Source organism: Chrysochloris asiatica, unplaced genomic scaffold (genome assembly GCF_000296735.1).
Source record: "Chrysochloris asiatica unplaced genomic scaffold, ChrAsi1.0 scaffold00006, whole genome shotgun sequence".
Lineage (NCBI taxonomy): Eukaryota > Metazoa > Chordata > Mammalia > Afrosoricida > Chrysochloridae > Chrysochloris > Chrysochloris asiatica.
The window spans coordinates 436,502-458,133 of NW_006408524.1; the positions used below are offsets into that span (position 1 = coordinate 436,502).

Below are 21,632 nucleotides of genomic sequence, written 5' to 3' on the forward strand. Positions count from 1 at the left end.
TACTGACTCATTGGCACCTAACAACAACAACGACAAACAGATGTTCCATTTCCTACACCAGTAACTATTCTTGTATTATCCATTGAGATTCATAGAAAGTCATCAAAGAACCAAAAAGGAAAAATAACTATGCTCAACATGAAGAAAATAAAATATATTCGTGTCACAAGCTTTATCCTCTCTGGTTTAGTGAATAAAATTATTAATCACGAGGAATTTCTAGAACACAAGAGAAGATATCTTCAAATTTCTTAAAATAACTGTAATACCTAACATCCCTATATCAGACTCATTGTATACCATCATCAATGAATAAACATTTTGCTAAAAGCAACCAAAAAAAATGCATGTGACTTAAGATCAGCATGACAAATATTACACTATCTTGTCGTGTAAATAAATGCTGCCATGTCAACTGGCAGAATTCAAGGTCATGACACAAAAAACCTGCCAAAAGACATAGAACTATTACACTGATATGGCCATCAACAACTACCCTATGAAAATGCAGATGTCTTGGAAAACATGCAATGAAGGGCATTGAACAACAATCTACAGAATCTGCTAGTCTGAGATGACTGCCTAAGAATACATTTCCACTGTCTTTGAGATTAAAAGCTTTCAAAAACTCACTGCATTTTCATTAGTGAGAATATATAGAAAATAAAAGGTTGGGACCTCACTAGTTTTCTATTTTGAAGGAAGTGCAAGACCTCAGTTTAATGAGTGAGACCATAGTGAGTTTCCACTCAAATTGTTCAGCTTTTCCAAGGAATGTTTATGTCGACATCATCATTGATCCTGACATATTGCTAGACTCTTAGCTTTATGAACTAATATGCTGTGTGACTGAAAACAATAGTCTTAAAAGTTGTTAACTTGAACAGCATCCAAAGCAACAACCTTGCATAGAATAGGTCCAATATCCTCAAGCATTGTTACCATATGTGTCAACTGATAGAGAACAACAAAGATCCCTTCAAAGACTACACTATTTCCCACGACCTTATCCCCACTTGTGGCTAAAAGATATGGACTTCTTTAGTGATCCAAGAATATTCCTCTATCATACACATCTTCCCACCAGTTCCAAGGAATCTTTTCTAGCTCTGGGTATGAAGAAAAGGCCCAAGCATGTTGCTTTGGATACAATGCATGTTGACCTAAGACAAAGATCAAACTTGGGACACTTCACAGGATATAATGGACAAAACAAAAAAAACACCACCAACCAGGTAGGGTTGCAAACATTTCAAGGATATTTATGATGCCTTAATCCTGCTGGTGCTACTAGAATCATGAGGAAAGATTATTGCTCAACTTAACACTAAGGGCGCTTTATCTATGTAGGAAATGTACCTATGGTTTCTGACTCTAAAATAGTCACGGCTGACAATGGTGTGCCAAATATTCCTTTAACTTTCTCTGATGGCATGTGCTAATTTGCTGACATAATGAATCTAAGTAAATAATATCTTTGGAATTGCCCTAACAATTGTCATAAGATGTTGCATTTCCTACACCAGTAACCATACTTGTGTTGACCATTGACTTTTGTAAAAACTATCAAGAGACCGCAAGTAAAAAAATAAATACTCTCCTCATTCACAAAAGGACCTACAATCATAGCACAAACATATTTCTCCGATTAAGTGACTTTGGTGATAAAGTATGAGGAACTTTCTAGAATATCTGAGAAAATATAGTCAAATTCCTTCAGGTGAGTATACAATAACTCTGATGTAAAGTCAGACTCATTTTTCCAATCATCATTGAACAAAAAGTCCATGATGAAACCAAGACTCAACAAAATAAATATGACTGATTCTATAACTAAAAGTTAGCCTTCACTACACTTCTGTTTTGAAGGAATGTGCTGGACCTCAGTTCAATGAGTGAGACGGTAGTGAATTTTCACTCATTTTTTTCAGCTTTCCAAGAAATGTTTATGTGGACATCATCATCAATCCTGGCACATGGACAGATGCTTAGCCTGTGAGCCAATATGCTGCATGACTGAACAGCCATACTCTTTAAAGTTTATAACTTGAGAAGCATCCAATGTAACCACATTGAGCATTAAATGGGTCCAATATACTCAACTGTTGCTACTATATGTATTGGTTCATAGAGAACAATAAAGTTCCCTTCAAGGACTACAGTATTTGCCAAAAACATAACCATAATTGTGGCTAGAAGATATTGACCTCCTTAGAGTTCTGGGGATATTTTATGTCATTCATCCTTGTCCTACCATTCTGAGAAATCTCTTGCAGCTCTGGGTGTAATGGAAAAGGCCAAGCATGTTGCTTAGACCCAAGGCACATCAACCTGAGATACAAAGAACAAACAAAAAAATACTTGAGACATTTTATAGTACATAACATACAAAACTAAAAACGAAAACAAAAAACACACCAATCAGGATGGGCTATACTCATTTCAAGTCCATTTATGATGCCTTAATCCTGCTGTTGCTCCAAGATTCAAGATAAAAGACTATAATGCTCAACTGAGCAACAGGAAAGGCACTAAATCTATGTAGGAAATGTACACATGGTTCCTAACGCTAACCAGCCAGGGTGTTTAATGGATCCTTTCAACACTCCCTGATGACATACTGCATGCTTATTCACTGATACAAGAATCCAATTAAAAAAATGGGTGGCTTTGGAAATTGCTCTAACAATGGTCATCCAGTGTTCCATTTCCTACAGCCGTCACCAATGATTGTGATTCCCATTGAAATTTATTGAAAACCATCAAAGAAGAAAAAGGGGAAAATCAATAGGCTCACCAAAAACATACATTCATGTCACAAACTATAGTCTCTGTTTTAGTTACTAAGCCTGAGGAAATTTCAAGAACACATAAGATATTTCCAAATTCCTTTAACTTCATCAGTAATACCTACTATTTCTTTGTCAGACTCTATAATGTGAACAATGGAAAAAAAATTCTGCTAACAAATCCCCCAAAACATAAATATGACTGATTGTGTGACTTAATGAGATTTAGTAAACCAAATGACACACACTATGTTGTCATGCCCACCTCTCGTTAGTTTGTCATATTGTGGTGGTTCAGGTGTTGCTCTGATGCTGGAAGGAATGGCACCGGTATTCTATAAACCAGCAGGGACACCCATGATGGACAGGTTTCAGCTGAGCTTCCAGAAGAAGACAGACTAAGAAGAAGGAGAGACGGACTACTTCTGAATACTTACTCACTGAAAACCTTATAAATAACAGTGGATCACAGTCAGTATCAGAGTGCTGAATACTGAAACATGATGATGAAGAGCACCAGAATATTGTCAGATACAGTGCTGGAAGATGAGCCACTCAAGTTGGAAGGCACTCAAAATATGACTGGGAAAGTACTGCCTCCTCAAAGTACAGCTGACCATGATGACATAAAAGGAGTAAACCTTTGAGAACTTCATTTGTTGATGAGGCACAACTCAAAATAATGAGAAACAGCTGTAAACATCCATGAATAATCAGAACATAGAATGTATGAAGTATGAATCTAAGAAAATTGGAAGCTGTCAAAAATGAATGGAATGTATAAACATTGACATTCTAGGCATTAGTGAACTAACATGAACTGGGACTGGACATTTTGAATCTGACAAACACATGTTTTACTAAGCCAGGAATGAAAACTTAAGAAGGAATGTCATTGCATCTGACATCAAAAAGAACATATCAAGATTCCTCCTGAAGTACAACCCTGTCTGTGATAGGATATTATCCAGACGTCTACAAGGAACACCAGTCAAAACCACTATTTTTCACATTACAAAAGCTCACTATATTTTCATTCGTGGGAAAATATACAAAAATAAAGGGAATACATCACTAGTCTTTTGATTTGAAGGAATGTGCAGGACCTCAGTTCGATGAATGAGACGGTAGTGGGTTTTCACTCATTTTGTTCAGCTTTTCCAAGGAATGTTTTATGTGGACATCATCATCGATCCTGGCACACTGCTGGACACAACACTGTGAACCAATATACTATGTGACTGCAAAGTCAAAACCTCAAAAGTTTATAAGCTGAGGAGCATCCAAAGCAAGAACCTTGAGCATATAATAGGTCTAAAACACTGAAGTATTGTTACTATATGTGTCAGTTCATAGAGAACTACAAAAATTCCTGCAAGGACTACAGCATTCCCCATGGGCACAACTTTAATTATGGCTGAAAGATACTGACTTCCTAGTCTTCTGGGGATATCCTTCTGTCCTTGACACTCACATTCCAGGTGCAAGGAATCTCTTGCAGCTCTGAGTGTGATGGAAAGGGCCAAGAACGTTGCTTTGGATCCAGGCACATCAACCTGAGACACAAAGAACAAATAAATAGTTGAGACACTTCACAGTACCTAACTGAAGAAACTAACAACATCAAAGAGGTTCAGAGGCACGCATTTCAGGTACATTTATGGCTAGACATGTTGAACCATTTATGATGCCTAGATCCCGCTGTTCCACCTACAGTCATGAGGATCAAGTCCATTGCTCAACAAAATGTACCTTTTGGTTCCTGACCCTACAACAGTCATGGCAGAAAAATGTGTGCCATTGGGTTCCTACAATTTTCTCTGATGGCATTATTTGCTGATATATATAGAATCCAAGTAAGTAACTGGTATCTTTCAAGAGCCCTTCAAATTTCCCTACAGTCATATTAGAGGCTGATTCACTGAAGTAGAGACTATAAGTAAATACAGGTGTCTTTGGAAACTGCCCAATTAATGGCCATCAGACAGTCCCTTTCCTGCACCAGTAAACAATCCTTGTGTTGCCCATTGATTTTCATAAAAAGATACCAAAACACACAAAGGGAAAAAAATACCCTCAAACACAAAAGGACACAAATTCTTGACACAAGCTATATATTCTCAGTTTAAGTGACTATTGTGATTAAAATATGATCAAACATCTAGAATATCTGAGATGATACAGTCTAATTGTTTGAAGTGAGTTTGTAATATTGACCATCTAAAGTCAGACCCATTCCACCCTGTCACCACCGAACAAAAAGTCTGCTACAAAACTCTTACTCAACAAAATAAATATGACTGATTCCATGACTTAATGAGATCAACATGCTAAAAGAGTTCTTTTGTCTTGTCATGTTAAGTAAATGATGTCAACTACCAGACATCAGAATCAACAAGACAAACAGGGCCAGGATAGGCAGTGCTGTTCCTATGCCTATTCCACAAACACTTACCCTATGAAAATACACACATTTTGGTAAACTTGCACTCAACAGAAATACCCAATGATAGAAGGAAACTGCTACTTAGGTTATCAGTCAAAGAAAACAATCCCACTGTCCTTGAGGAAAAAGCCTTTCAAAAGTTCATACATTTTCATGAGTGAGTTAATATGCAAAAACAAAGGTTAGCCTTCACTAGTTGTCTGTTTTGAAGGAATGTGCAGGACCTCAGTTCGATGAGTGAGACGGTAGTGAGTTTTCACTCATTTTGTTCAGCTTTTCCAAGGAATGTTTATGTGGACATCATCATCGATCCTGGCACATGGCTAGACACTCAGTCTTGTGAAACAATGTGCTATGTTGTGTGACTGCAATGCCAATGTCACAAAAGTTTAGGAGAAACCAAAGCAACAACATTGAGTATGGACTAGGTTCAATACACTCAAGCATTCCTACTATATGTTTCAGTTTATAGACAACAACAAAGATACCTGCAAAGACTACAGTATTCCCCATGAACATAAGTGCAATTCTGGCTAAAAGATACTGACCTCCTTAGTTCTGGGGATATCCTTGCATCATGGATCCCTCCAACAGTTGCGAGGAAATCTCTTGAAACTCAGGGTATGATGGAAAAGGATAAAACATGTGGCTTTAGATGCAAAGCTTGCTGATCTGAGATACAGTAGGAACAAAGAAATATTTAAGACATTTCATAGTATGCAACTGACAACACAGGAACTTCTTAAAGTGTTGAAGAGCAAGGATGTCAACTTGAGGACTAAGGTGCGCCTGACCCAAGCCATGGTATTTTGGTATTTTCAATAACCTCATATGGATGCGAAAGCTGGACAGTGAATAAGGAAGATCGTAGAAGAATTGATGCCTTTGAATTGTGGTGTTGGAGGAGAATACTAAAAGTACCATGGACTGTCAAAAGAACCAATAGATCTGTTTTGGAAGAGGTGCAGCCAGAGTGCTCCTTGAAGGCCAAGATGGCTAAACTTCGTCTCTCATACTTTGGACATATTGTCAGGAGGGAACAGTCGCTAGAGAAGGATGTCATGCTGGATAAGATGGAGGGTCAGAGAAAGAGAGGAAGACCCCCCAATGAGATGGATCAGCCAGGTGGCATCACTGATGGCGTCAAGTGTGGCGGCGGTAGTGAGGTTGGCCCAGCATCGGCCATTGTTTCGTTCTGCTGTGTATGGGGTCGCTATGAGTCGGTTCCAACTCGATGGCACCTGACAACAACAACAACAACTGACAAAACCAAACATCACTATCAACCAGGACAGGATATGTGCATTTCAGGTACACTTATGATACCTTAGTCCTGCTGTTGCACTGACGATCACGATGGAAATTTTTATTATGCAATACAAGGAATGGTGCAAAATCAATGTAGTAAATATACATATGGCTCAGGACTCTACCAAAGTCATGGCTGGCAAAGGTGAGCCAATGGGTCCCTGTATATTTTCCTGCCTTGGAAATTGGTGGGTAAAGGAACATCTCACCTGTTGCCGGGGAGCCTGTGGGTAGTTCCCCAGTGTGGTCCCTTTATTTTTTTTTAGAAATAACAAACATTTATTCAGAAATGGTTAAGTAATACACCATTTTCTCCATCACTTAATGCCTCTCCTCTTCTTGAACAAAGAGACAGCGATGGGTAATGCAGTAGGAGTGGGAGGTGGAGAGACAGACAAGAATAGACCTACCACCTGCCCTTTCTCTTTCTCCAAGATGATACCTTGTAGCCAGAGAAGCGGTTTCTATTACCTTCACCCTACCCTGCTCTCCCAGACAGCTTTTCAGAGCATGGGGTCCAGATGGCCTGGCAGCTGTAGCCAGCCTTGATGAAGCGTCGATAGACAAAGCACACCTGGCATGGGAACAGGGAGGAGGGAAGCCATGCAGGCAGTATATTTACCATCCCCACTCTGAGCAGCGTCCAAACAAAGCACCTGAGAAACCACAGCCTGATGTCTTCTGAGTGTCTCTTGGTAAAGGGTGGGAGGAATGTCTTCCAGTGCCGAGGAGAATAGAAGGAAGAAAAGCAGATTCCTTGAAAGAACCTGAAGGTGGGCCCCTTCCTGGACACCCCAGGTCTGACCAACGTGAATGTGTGGGGTTTTACTCACTGAGTTAACCCCAAGCAGGACCTGAGTGGCTCTTAGGGTTTCACGTCCTGGAGTTGCTCCTCTTCCTTGTGCTCAGTTCTGACAGCTGCTGGGACCACAATGGGGAACTAACCACAGGCTCCCCTCAACAGGTGATCTCTTCCTTTACCCACCAATTTCCAAGGCAGAAAAATATTCCTGGGGTCACTGATGGGTCACCAACAATGGTGGGGTATCCCTTTGTGGCAGGTGGATATGTCACTCTTGTCCCTGATCACATATTGCATGTTTATTCTATGATATAAGGAATCCAAGGAGCTCTGTACCATAGTGGTTAGGAGTCAGGCTGCTAACCTCAAAGTCAGCAGCTCAAAACCACCAGCCGTTCCATAGGAGAAAGATGAGGCTTTCTGCTCCCGTAAAGATTATAACCTTGGAAACCCTATACAGGATCACTAAGTGTCAGAACCGACTCCACAGCACACAATCACCACCACCATAGAAAATCCAAGTAAAATAATGGGTATCTTTGAAAATTGTCCAAACAATGGCCATCAGATGTTCCATTTCCTACACCAGTAATCATCTTTATATCGCCTAATGAAATTCATGAAAACTATCAAAGAAGATAAAAGGGAAAATAAATAGGCTACCACAAACAGAAGGACACACAATCATGTCACAAGCTATATTCTCAGTGACAAACCATGAGACAATTTCTAGAACACATAGGAAGATATACTCTAATTACTTGAACTAAATATGTCATACCTACCATCCCTGTGTCAGACTCATTCTATCCTAACACTACTGACAAAAATATTCTGCTACCAAAGCAAATCCCAAAATAAGTATGAAGGCAGACCATAGAAGAATTGATGCTTTGTTATCATATTGTCAGGAGGGACCAGTCACTGGAGAAGGATATCATGTTTGGTAAGGTGGAGAGTCAGAGAAAAACAGGAAGACCCCCAATGAGATGGATTGGCCAAGTGGCAGCATTGATGGACTCAAGTGTGGCAACAGTAATGAGGTTGACCCAGGATCGGGCAGTGTTTTGTTCTGCTGTGCATAAGGTCGCTATGGGTTGGTACCAATTCGATGGCACCCAACAACAACAACAAAGTCAGACCCATTATACCCTGTCACCAATGAACAAAAAGTCTACTACAAAACCATTATCCAACAAAATAAATATGACTGATTCTGTGACTTCATGAGATCAGCATGCCAAAACATTCCCTCTATCATGTCCTGTAAGTAAATGATGTCACCTATCAGACATCAGAATCAACAAGACAAACAGAGCCAGGATAGGTAGTACTGTTCCTATGCCTAGCCCACAAACATTTACCCTATGAAAATGCACATATCTTGGTAAATTTGCTCTCAGGGGCAATGCCCAATGATCAAAGGAATTTTCTAGTTGGGTTGCCTAATTAAGAAAACAATTGTACTGTCCTTGAGACTGAATTACTTCAAAAGTTCACTACATTTTCATTAGTGGGAAAATATACAAATCAATGTTGGCTCTCACTAGTCTTCTGTTTTGAAAGAATGTGCAGGACCTCAGGTCGATGAGTGAGACGGTAGTGAGTTTTCACTCATTTTGTTCAGCTTTCCAAGGAATGTTTATGTGGACATCATCATCGATCCTGGCACATGAACAGACACTTAACCTTGTCAACCAATATGCTATGTTATATTGGCTTTGCAAAGCCAAGGCCTCAAACTTTATAATTTGAGGAACATCCAAAGCAACAACACTGAGCATGGACTAAGTTCAATGTGCTCCAGTATTAATACTATATGTTTCCGTTTATAGACAAGAACAAAGATCCCTGCAAGGACTCCAGCACTTCCCACAAACATAACTGTAACTATGGCTAAAAGATACTGACCTCCTTACTGTCTTGGGGATATCCTTTTGTCATGGACCACTGCCCTCTAGTTCTGAGGAATCTCTTGATGCTCTGAGTGATGAAAAAGGACAAACATGTGGCTTTAAATGGAAAGCTTGTTGATATGAGATACAAAGAACAAGCAAAGAAACATTTGAGGCATTTCACAGTACACAACTAACAAAACCAAAAAAACACGATGATCCAGGATGGGACACATCCATTTGAAGTACAGTTATGAGACCGTAGTCCTTGCTGCACCGAAAATCACAATGGAAGACTCAATTACTCAACTTAACACAAGGAATGGAACAAAACTGATGTAGTATGTATCCATATGGCTTAGGCCGCTACCAAAGTTATGGCTGGCGTTGGTGTGCCAATGGATCCCTGAAAGTTTATTTGGTAACATATTGCATATTTATTCCATGACATAGATAATCCAAGTAAAATAAGGGGTGTCTTTGAAAACTGTTCTAACCATGACCGTCAGATGATCAATTTCCTACACCAGTAATCAATCTTTGTGTTGCCTAATGAAATTTATGGAAGCATTCAAAGAAGAAATCAAGAAAAATAATAAGTATGCTCACCATGAACAAAAGTACATACATTCATGTCACAAGCTATATTCTCTCAATTTTAGTGACAAACCATGAGGAAATTTCTAGAACACATAGGAAGATACCCTCTAATTACTTGAACTGAATATGTAATGCCTACCATATCCTGATGTCAGACTCATTCTATCCGAAAACTATTGGGAAAATTTTTTTTTTTTTGCTACCAAGGCAAATCCCCAAATAAATAAATGTGACTAAAGGAATTACTTTGGAAGTTCAGCATGCCAATTGATACACTGCCACAGTCAGCAGTACTTGTACTGTGCCAAGCCCACCAACACTTACCCAGGGAAAACACACTCATCTTGGTAAACGTGCATTCAACGGAAATGTGCAGTGATCTATGGAATCTGGTGGTTGGGTTTTCTTGTCTGCCTAAGGAAACAAATGCCTTGTCCTTGAGTCTAAAATCTTTCAAAAGTTCACTACATTTTCATGAGAGGGAAAACATACAAATAAAGCTTGTCTCTTATTAGTAGTCTGTTTGAAGAAATGTGCAGGACCTCAGTTTGATGAGCAAGACGGTAGTGAGTTTTCACTCATTTTGTTCAGCTTTTCCAAGGAATGTTTATGTGGGCATCATCATCGATCCTTGCACATGGACAGACACTTAGCCTTGTGAACCAATATGCTATGCTATGTGACCACAAAGCCAAAGTATCAAAAGTTTATAACTTTAGGAGCATCCAAAGCAACAACATTGAGTATGGAACAGGTCCAATACCATCAGGGATTTTTATTGTATGTGTCGGTTCATAGATAACAACAAAGATCCCTTCAAGCACTACAGCATTCTCTATGAACCTAACTGTAATTGTGGCTAATAGATACTGACCTCCTTAGTGCTCTGGGATATCCTTCTGTCGTGGACCCCTGCCCTTCAATTCTGAGGAATGTCTTGCTGCTCTGGGAGTAATGGAAAAGGGAAAGATTATTGTTTTGGATGCAAGACTTCTGGCCTGAGATACAAAGAAGAAACAAACAAATATGTGACACACTGCACAGTAAACAAATGACCAAAAAACCCCCCCCAAAAAATCACTATTAACCAATATGGGATGCATACATTGCAAGTACATTAATGATATTTTTAATACTGTTGTTGAACCTATAATCATAATGAAAGACTCTATTACTCACCTTAACAAAACCAAGGGCACCTAATCAATATAGGAAATATACAAATGGTTCCTGACTCTACAACAGTCATGGCAGACAATGGTGTGCCGATGGATCCCCATAACTTTCCCTGATGACATACTACAATCTTATTCACTGACATAAGCAACCCTGATACAGTAATGGGTGTCTTTGTAAACTGCCCAAGCAACAGTCAACAGCTGTCTCATTTCCTACATCAGAAACCAATCTCTGTGTTGAACAATGAATTTCACTGAAATCCATCAAAGAACAAAAATGGGGGGGCGGGGGGGAAATAGGCTCAACATGAACAAATAATATGCAAGATCTTTAGGTCAGTTTGAACCACAAAGTCGGTGGTTCAAACCCAACAGCCGCTCCTTGGAAACCCTATACAAGGTCGCAATGGGTCAGAATTGATTCAGTGGTGATTAATAACAACAACCATAAACAAAATAACATACATTAATGTCACAAGCTATATTCTCTCTGTTTTAGTGACTAATCATGAGGAAATTTATAAAACACAAAACAAATTCTGTGAACTGAATATATAGTACCTACCATCCCTTTGTTAGATTAATTCCTTACTAACACCACTGGAAAAAAGAGTGCTACCACACCAAATTACTTGAAAAAAAAAAAGACAAATGATATGAATTGAGCAGAATGCCAACAGAAACACTGTTAGGTCAACTGATAGACTTTCAGTTCACCAGCCAAAAGAGTGTCATACGATGCAGTACTCTTCTTAGGTCAAACTCAACCACACCCAACAGCTACCTATGAATATGAAAGTGTCTTTCAAAACCTCCAAACAAAGAAGAACAAAAAAATTCTAGAGAATTACTAGTCTGAGATGTCTAAGAAAACCTTTCCCCTGCGTTTAAAACTAGATAGAGCCTTTCAAAAGTTTACTACATTTTCATTAATGGGAATATATAGAATGGTTAACCATCAATCATTTTCTGTTCTGAATTACTATGCTCATCCTCAGTTCAATGAATTAGATGGTGTGACATTTGATGTTTGTGTGGACATCATCCATCTTGACAAATTCTAGACAATTAGCCTTGTGAACACACAGGCTATTAGACTAGACAGCAAAGGTTTCAAAAATATGCAACTTGGGGAGCATGCATAGGTACAGCCTTGTACATGGAATAGGTCCAATACACTCAAGTGCTGTTACAATACATGTCAGATCATTGAGAACAACAAAGAGTCCTTCAAGGAGCACAGCATTTCCCATCAACATCACTGTGATTATAGCTATAAGATAGCAACTTCATTAGAGTTCTGGGGATATCTTGTAACAATGCCCTGCAGATCCAAGTAATCTCTGGCAGCTCTGGGTGTGATGTAAAAAGGCAAGCATCTTGTTTTTGATCTTTGGAGAGCCAAACCCTGACACAAATAACAACAAGAGAAATATTTAAGACACTGTACAGTACACAGTTGACAAACATAGAAAACAACATAAACCATGATGATCTGCATGGAGGTCAAGTACATTTCTGATGCAATAATCCTGCTGCTGATCACAGAGCCATGAAAAAAGACTCCAATGATCAACTAAACACAGACAGAGCATCAAATGAACATAGCAAACATACATATGGTTCCTAACTCTAAAACAGCCATGGCTGACAATGTGTGCCAATGGAGCCGTTCAAAATTCCCTGAATTTTGAATACTGTAGGCTGATTCACTGAACTAGATATGACAAGTAAAGAAAGGCTGTCTTTAGAAATGGCCCTAATTATGACCATCATACTGCACCTTTCCAATGCCAGTAATCAATCCTTGTGTTGACCAATAATTTTCATTAAAACATATCAAAGCCTATGAAGAGAGGGAACGGCTGAGGACTGTAGATTCATGGGAAGAGAGGGATGAGAGCTGGCGGCCAGCAGGCAAGGCTTGCAGAATGTGCCCTTTGGTGGTGTAAATTATTATATACACCTGAGTATTAAAAAAAAAAAAACAACTGATGATCTGCCCTGTAAACTTTCACTCAACTCACAATAAAAACTTCAAAAACAAACCCATAAAAGCCCCAAAAAGGAAAAAAAGAAAACCGTCAACCATGCACAAAAGAACATGCATTCATGGAACTATATTCTCTTGGATCAAGTGACTATTGTGATAAATTATGAGGAAAATTCTAGAATACCTCAGACGATTCAGTCCAATTCCTTGAAGTCAATATGAAACACCTACCATCTAATGTCAGACTCATTTTGCCTATCACCATTGAACAAAAGTCTGCTACCAAACCATTACCCCAAAAATATGACTGATTATGATTTACTGAGATCAGCATGCCAAAGAATTCCTCTATTTTGTCATGTAAGTAAATGACGTCAACTACTAGACATCAAGTTCACCAAGATACATGGCCATACAAGGTTATTCCTATGCCAAGCACACAAACACTAACCCTGTGAAAATGCACATATCTTGATAAATATGCACTCAGCGGCAATGCCCAATGATCTAAGGAATGTGCTAGTTGGGTAGTCTGCCTAAGAAAACAAGTCCACTATCCTTGATACAACAGGCATTCAAAAGTTCACTATATTTTCATGAGTGGGAAAATTTACAGATTAAGGTTGGCCCTAATTTTTTGTTTTGAAGGAATGTGCAGGATCTCAGTTCGATGAGTGAGACGGTAGCGACTTTTCACTCATTTTGTTCAGCTTTTCCAAGGAATGTTTATGTGGACATCATCATCGATCCTGGCACATGGACAGACATTTAGCCTTGTGAACCAAGATACTATGCAATATAGCTGCAAAACCAAAGTATTAAACGTTTATAACTTTAGGAGCACTTAAAGCAACAACATTGAGCAGGGAATAGGTCCATTACACTCAAGAATTCCTACGGTATGTGTCAGTTCACAAACAACCCCAAAGATCCCTGCAAGGACTACAACATTCCCCACGAACCTAACTGTAATTGTGGCTCAAAGAGTGTTCTGGGATATCCTTGTGCCATAGGCCCCTGCCTTCCAGATCCAAGGAATCTCCTGCAGCTCTGGGTGAAATGGAAAAGGACAAACATGCAGTTTTGGAATAGTTCATGGTACAAAATGGAGAAAATCAAAGAACACCATCAACCAGGAGCAGCTGCACACATTTCAAATGCCTTTATCCTGCTTTTGCTCCTACAATGAACAACTTATTGTTGAATTAACACAAGGAAGGGCACCCACTCACTGTAGGAAATATACATATGGTTCCTGACTCTACAACAGTCATGGCTGACAATGGTGTGTCAAGAGACCCTATAATGTTCCCTGATGACACTGCATGTATATTCACTGCTATAGAGAATCCAAGTAAAATAATGGGTGTCGTTGAAAACCGCCCTAACAAAGGCCTTCAGATGATCCATTTCCTACCCCAGCAACCAGTCCTAGTGTTACCCATGACATTCACGGAAGCTCTCAAAAAACACAAAAAGGGGGAAATAAATAGGCTCAACATGAACAAAAGCACATATTATATCACAAGCAAGAACACATAGGAAGATACACTCAGATTCCTTAAACCGAATATGTAATACCTACTATCACTGTGTCAGACTCACTCTTCTAACATTACTGGAAAAAAATCTGCTACCAAACCGAATCCCCTCAAAAATAAATACAACTGTACAACTGATTGTGTGACTTGAGAAGATCAGCATTTCAAATGATACACTCTATCTTGTCATGTCAACAAATGCTGTCAACCAGTAGACTTCAAAGTCACAAAGTAGAAAAAAAAAACCTTAAGAGGCAGTACTATCCCTATGCCAAGCTTACCACAGCAGCTACCCTATGAATATGAAAACATCTTTAAGAACTTGTAATCAAGGGCAGTGACCATCAATCTAGAGAATCTGCTAGTCTGAGATGTTTGCCTAAGAAAACCGTTCCACTGCCCTAAATACAAGACGTTTTCAAAAGTTCAGTCCATTTTCATTAGTAGGAATATATAGAATATATAGAAAACTCATTAGTTTTCTGTATTAAATTATTGGGCAGGATGTCAGTTCAATGCATTAGACGGTGGTGACTTCTCACAAATTTGTTCAAGCTTTTCCAAGGAATATTTGGACATCATTGATTATGACAAATTCTAGACAATAAGCCTTGTGAACACATAGGATGATTGACTAGACATCCAAAGTCTTAAAAATTCATAACTTGGAGAGAATGCAAAGCAATGACATTGAGTATGGAATAGGTTGGACACACTAAAGTGTTGCTACTGTATGTGTCAGTTTATAGAGAACAACAAAGGGCCCTTTAAGGACTACAGAATTCACCATGAATATTACCGTAATTATAGCTAAAAGAGAGTGACTTCATTAGAGTTCTGAAGATATCCTGAAATCCTGCCCTGTAGCTCAGAGGAATCACTCATAACTCTGGGTGTGATGTAAAAGGATAAACATGTTGTTTACCATCATTGGCAAGCCAACCCCAGATACTAAGAACAGCAAGAGAAATACATGACACACTTCACAGTACATAGTTGACAAAATTCAAAGAAAACCAAAGTAACCATGATGATCTGAATGCAGGTCAAGTACATGTATGATGCAGTAATCCTGCTGCTGATCATACCATGGAAAAAGGCTCCCATGACCAACGTGACACAGGAAGGGCACCAAATTGATGTAGAAAATGTACTCATGGTTCCTCAGTCTCATTCAGTCATGGCTGATAATGCATGCCAATGGAGACCTTCAAGTTTCCCTGATGACACATTGTAAGCTTATTCACTGACAATGAGACTACAAGGAAATAAAGGGTGTCTTTGGCAATTATATAAACAATAGCCATCAGACATTCCCTTTCCTAAACTAGTTACCAATCCTTGTGTTGCCCAAACCAACTCTCTACAGTAAGTATGATTCTGTGACTTCATGAGATCAGCATGCCAAAGAGTTCTCTCTATCATGTCAGGTAAGTCAATGAGGTCAACTACCAGACATCAGGTTCACCGAGACAAACAGGACCATAATATTCCTATGCCAAGCCCATAGTGACCATAGGAAACGGCACACATCTTAGTAAGCTTCCACTAAACAGAAATGTACAACAATCTAAGGAACCTGCCAGTAAGGTTGTCTGCCTAAGAAAACAACTGAACTATTCTTGAGTAAACAGGCTTACAAAAGTACACTACATTTTCATGAGTGGAAAAATAGAAATATAAAGGTTGGCCCTTAAGAATTTTGTTTTGAAGGAATGTGCAGGACCTCAGTTCGATGAGTGAGACGGTAGTGAGTTTTCACTCATTTTGTTCAGCTTTCCAAGGAATGTTTATGTGGACATCATCATCGATCCTGGCACAACGCTAGACACTTAGCCTTGTGAACCAATATGCTATGCTGTGTGACTGCAAAACCAAAGCCTCAAAAGTTTATAACTTAAGGACCATTCAAATCAACAACACTGAGCATGGACTAGGTCCAATACGCTCAAGTGTTCTGACTGTATATGTCAGTTCATAGAAATCTACAAACTTACCACTTCAAGGACTACAGCTTCCCCATGAACATAACTGGAAAAGGTACTGACCTCCGTAGTGTTTAGGGGATATGCTTCTGTCAGGGAAAAATGCCCTTCAATTCCGAGAAGTCTCTTGCATCTCTGGGTGTGAAGAAAAGGGATGAGATTGATGCTTTGGATGCAAGACTAGACTTCCTGAGATACAAAGAAACATTTGAAACATATCATAGTACACAACTGACAAAACCAAACTACAAGATCAACTGGGATGGGGTGCATGCATGTCAAGTACATTTATAATCCATTCATCCTGCTTTAGCATCTACAATCAAGATAAAAGACTGCATTACTCAACTAAGCACAGCAAAGGGCACCAAATCAGTGTAGCAAAGGTACATTTGGTTCCAGACATTACAGCATTCGTGGCAGACGATGGTGTATCAAACAGATTCCTATGACTTTCCCTGCTGACATATTGCATGCTTATTCACTGGTATAAAGAATCCAAATAGAATAATGGGTGTCTTAGAAAATTTCCCAAACAATGGCCAAAAGGTGTTCCATTTCCCATATCAGTAACTAAACTTTGTGTTACACAAAGAAATTCAAAGAATGTTATCAAAGAACTAAGAAGAAAATAGGCTCACCATGAACAAAAGAACATACATTCATGTCACAACCTATATTCTGTTTTCATGACAAACCATGAGGAAACTTCTAGAACGCATATGAAGATACACTCAACTTTCCTGAAATGAATATGCAATTGCTAATATGCAGATGATATGACTTTGCTTGCTGAAAGTGAAGAAGACTTAAAACATTTACTGATGAAAACCAAAGAGCACAGCCTTCGGTATGTATAACATCTCAATGTCAAGAAAACAAAAATCCTCACCACTGGACCAATAAACAACATTCTTATCAATGAAGAAAAGATTGAAGTTGTCAAGGTCTTCATTCTTCTTAGATCAACTATCAACACTCACAGAAGCAGCAGTTCAAGAAATCAAACAACGTATTGCATTGGGCAAATCTGCTGCACAAGACTTTTTAAAAGTATTAAAGAGCAAAGATGTCAGCTTGAGAACTAAGGTGCGCCTGACCCAAGCAATGGTATTTTCAATAACCTCATATGCATGCGAATGCTGGACAGTGAATAAGGAAGACTGTAGAAGAATTGATGCTTTTGAGTTATGGTATTGGAGGAGAATATTGAAAGTGCCATGGGTTGCCAAAAGAACCAATAGATCAGTTTTGGAAGAAGTGCAGCCAGAGTGCTTCTTGGAGGTCAAGATGGGCAAACTTTGTCTCTCATGATTCGGAAATATTGTCAGGAGGGACCAGTCGCTGGAAAAGGATATCATGTTTGGTAAGGTGGAGGGTCAGAGGAAGACCACCAACGAGATGAATTGGCCAAGCGGCAGCATCGATAGACTCAAGCATGGCAACAGTAGTGAGGCTGGCCCAGGATCAGGCAGTATTTCGTTCTGCTGTGCATAAGGTCACTACGGGTGGGTACCAACTCAATGGCACCTAACAGCAACAACAACACCATCACTATCCCAGATTCATATTATCCTAACACCAATGAAAGAAAAATTCTTCTAACAAATCAAATCTCTCCAAAATTTAATATGGCAGATTGTGAGACCTGAGTACACCAGCATGATAAATGATACACTCTGTCTTGACAAGTGGACTTCTGGTGTGGCACTATGGATCAGCACTGGACTCCCAACCTCAAAGTCGGGAGTTCAAATCTACCAGCTGCTCCTCAGAAACCCTATACAGAGTCGCTTTGAGTTGGAACTCATTTGATGGCTGCCAGTTAACAACAACAACAACAATTTTGTCATGTAAACAAATCATGTCAACTGGCAAACATCAAGGTCACCAAGATGAAAAGTGCCATAGGAGGCAGTATTATTCCTATGCCAAGCTCTCCAACAACTTCCCTATGAATACGAAGATTTCTTTGAAAACTTGCAATCAAGGGCAATGACCAACAATCTAGAAACTCTCCTAATCTGAGCAGTCTGCCTTAGAAGACTTTTCCATTGAACTTGAGACTACGGGCTTTCAAAACTTTGCTACATTTTCATTATTGGGACTATATAGAATGGGTGACCCTCAAGAGTTTTCTGTTTTGAATTATTGAGCAGGACCTGTTTGTTGAGTGAGATGGTGCTGACTTTTCACTCATTTGTTCAGCATTTTCAAGGAATGTTTGTGTGGACATCATCATTGATTGGGAAAATTCTAGACTATTAACCTTGTGAGCTCATAGCTTATTTGATTGGACAGCAAAGAGTCTCAAAATAAATACCATTTGGAGCCTGCAAAACATGAAACAGCATTATTATTACACTTGTCATATCAGAGAGGCAAACAAAAGGCTTGTCAAGAACTACAGAATTTACCACGAACATTACAAAAATTACAGGTAAAAGATAGTGACTACATTAGAGTTCTAAGACTATCTTGAAACTGTGTCATGATGCTTCAAGGAATCTCAGGCAGTTCTGGGTGTCACATAAAAGGGCAAGCATGTGGTTTTCAATCTTTAGAAAGGCAACCCCAGAGACAAAGAATAGCAAGAGAAATACTTGAGACACTTCACACTATACAAATGACAAAAACAAAAACCAATTCAACCAAGATAATCTGCATGCAGTTCTAGGACATGTATGATGCAGTCATACTGCTGCTCATCATAGAATCATTAAAAAGTGCGCCAATGACCAACTGAACACAGGAAGGTCACCAAATCAATACAAATGTACACATGGTCCCTCAGCCTCATTCAATCCCAGCTGACAATATGTGCCAACGGAGTCCTTCAAGTTGTCCTGAAGACACACTGCAGGCTTAAGTCACGAAATCGAGACTCCAAGTAAATGATGGGGGCCTTTGGAATTGCCCTCACAATGACCATCAGATGTTTCATTTCCTACACCAGGAACCAATCTCTGTGATTTCCATAAAAAGGCAGCAAAGCCCCCAAAGGGGAAAAAGAGCCTCAACATGCAGAACAGAACCTACACTCATGGCACAAGCTATAATCTTTCTGATTAAGTGATTATGGTAATAAATTGTGACAAAATTTCTAGAATTCCTAAGAATATAGAGTCAAATTCCTTGAAGTGAGCATGTAATATCTACCATCTAAAGTCAGACTCATTTTTCCTTTCAATACTTGACAAAAGTTTGCTACAAATGTTATCCAACAAAATAAATAAGACCAATTCTCTGACTTAATGCCTGAATATCCCCTCTAGCTTGTCAACTACCAAGCCTCAGGTTCACCAAGGAAAACAGGGCCATGATAGGCAGTACGGTTCCTTTGCCAAGCACACACACTTACCCTAGGAAAACGCACACATCCTGGTAAACTGCCTTTCCAGTGGCAATGCCCAGTAATCTAAGGAATCTTCCAGTTTGGTAATCTGCCTAACAATTCCACTGGCCTTGAGTATAAAGGAATTCAAAAGTTCACGACATTTTCATGAGTGGGAAACTATACAAATCAATGTTGGTCTCCAGTGGTTTTCTGTATTGAAGGAATGTGCAGGACCTCAGTTCGATGAGTGAGACGGTAGTGAGTTTTCACTCATTTTGTTCAGCTTTTCCAAGGAATGTTTATGTGGGCATCATCATCGATCCTGCCACATGGCTAGACACTTAGCCTTGTGAACCAATATGCTTTGCTGTGTGACTGCAAAGTGAAAGGTTACCAAAAGTTTATAACTTGAGGAACATCCAAAGTAACAACACTGAGCATGGAATAGGTCCAAACCCCTCAAATGGTGATGCGAAATGTGTCACTTCATAAAGACCAACAAAGAGCCCTTCAAGGACTACAGCATTCCCCATGAAGATAACTGTAATTGTGCTACAAGATACTGACCTCCTTAGTGTGCTGGGATAGCTTTCCGTCATGGACCCTTGCACTCTAGTTCTGAGGACTCTCTTGCTGCTCTGGTAGGGATAGAAAAGGGGAAGATTGCATTTTGGATACAAGCTTTCTAATCTGAGATACAAAGAACAAACAAGCAAATATTTGACACATATCATGGTAAACAACACATAAAACAAAAGAACATATACATTCATGTCACCAGCTACAGTCTCTGTTTTTTTTTGACTAACCATGAGGAAATCTCTAAAACCCATAGGAAGAAAAACACTCGGATTCTTTGAACTGAATATGTATTATCTACCATCCCTACTATGACAAGGAGTTCTGGTAGTGTAGTGGTTACGAATTGGGCTGCTAACCTCAAAGTCAGCAGTTCGAAACTACCAGATACTTCATAGGAAAAAGATGAGAATTTCTGCCCAATAAAGGTTTATAGCCTGGAAAACCTTGTACAGGGTCAGCGTCAGATATGAGTTAGAACTGACTCCACGGCACAGCATACCATCATTTCTAACACCATTGAAAAATATTGTGCTTACATTCCAAATCAACAAACAAATTAATATAACTGACTGTGTGACTTGAGTAGAGAGAATGCCAACAGAAACATCTGATCTCATTATGTACACAAATCCTGCCAAATGGCAGACTTCAAGGACACCAAGCCATAAGAGCGCCATAAGAGGGAGGACTATTCTTAGGCCAACCTCACCAACAGCTAGCTACCCTCTGAAAATGAAAATGTCTTTGAAAACTTGCAATCAAGGAAAAACAAAAGTCGAGAAAATGTGTTAGTCTGAGATGTCTGCCTAAGGAAACCTTACCACTGTCCTTTAGAGGAGAGCCTTTCAAAGTTTACTACATTTTCATGAGTGGGAATATATAGAATGGTTTATGTGAATCATTTTCCATTTTAATTATTGTGCTGGACCTCAGTTCAATGAGTTACACAGTGGGGACTTTTCACTAATTTTGATGTGCAATTCCAAGGAATGCCTATATGTTCATCATCCTCAATCCTGGCAAATTCTAGACAGCCTTGTGAACACACAGGCTGTTCGAATAGACAGTAAATGGTTAAAAAATACGTAACTTAGGGAGCATGCAAAGATACAATCTTGCACATGGAATAGGTCCAATACACTCAAGCGCTGTTTCTGTACAACAGTCCGCTGAGAA

At 39.3% G+C, this 21,632-nt stretch overlaps 1 protein-coding gene across 1 annotated transcript in view; it reads right to left on the bottom strand.

The window, feature by feature from the left end:
• SNRPN (small nuclear ribonucleoprotein polypeptide N) overlaps positions 1 to 21,632 on the bottom strand; it is a gene marked incomplete at its 5' end in the record, with an annotated part of 104,276 nt that overhangs the window by 1,016 nt on the left and 81,628 nt on the right. The window contains one exon of the mRNA XM_006832248.1: positions 4,264 to 4,345. Within this exon, the coding sequence (XP_006832311.1) occupies positions 4,264 to 4,345 (82 nt within the window). The remainder of the gene's footprint in view (positions 1 to 4,263; positions 4,346 to 21,632) is intronic.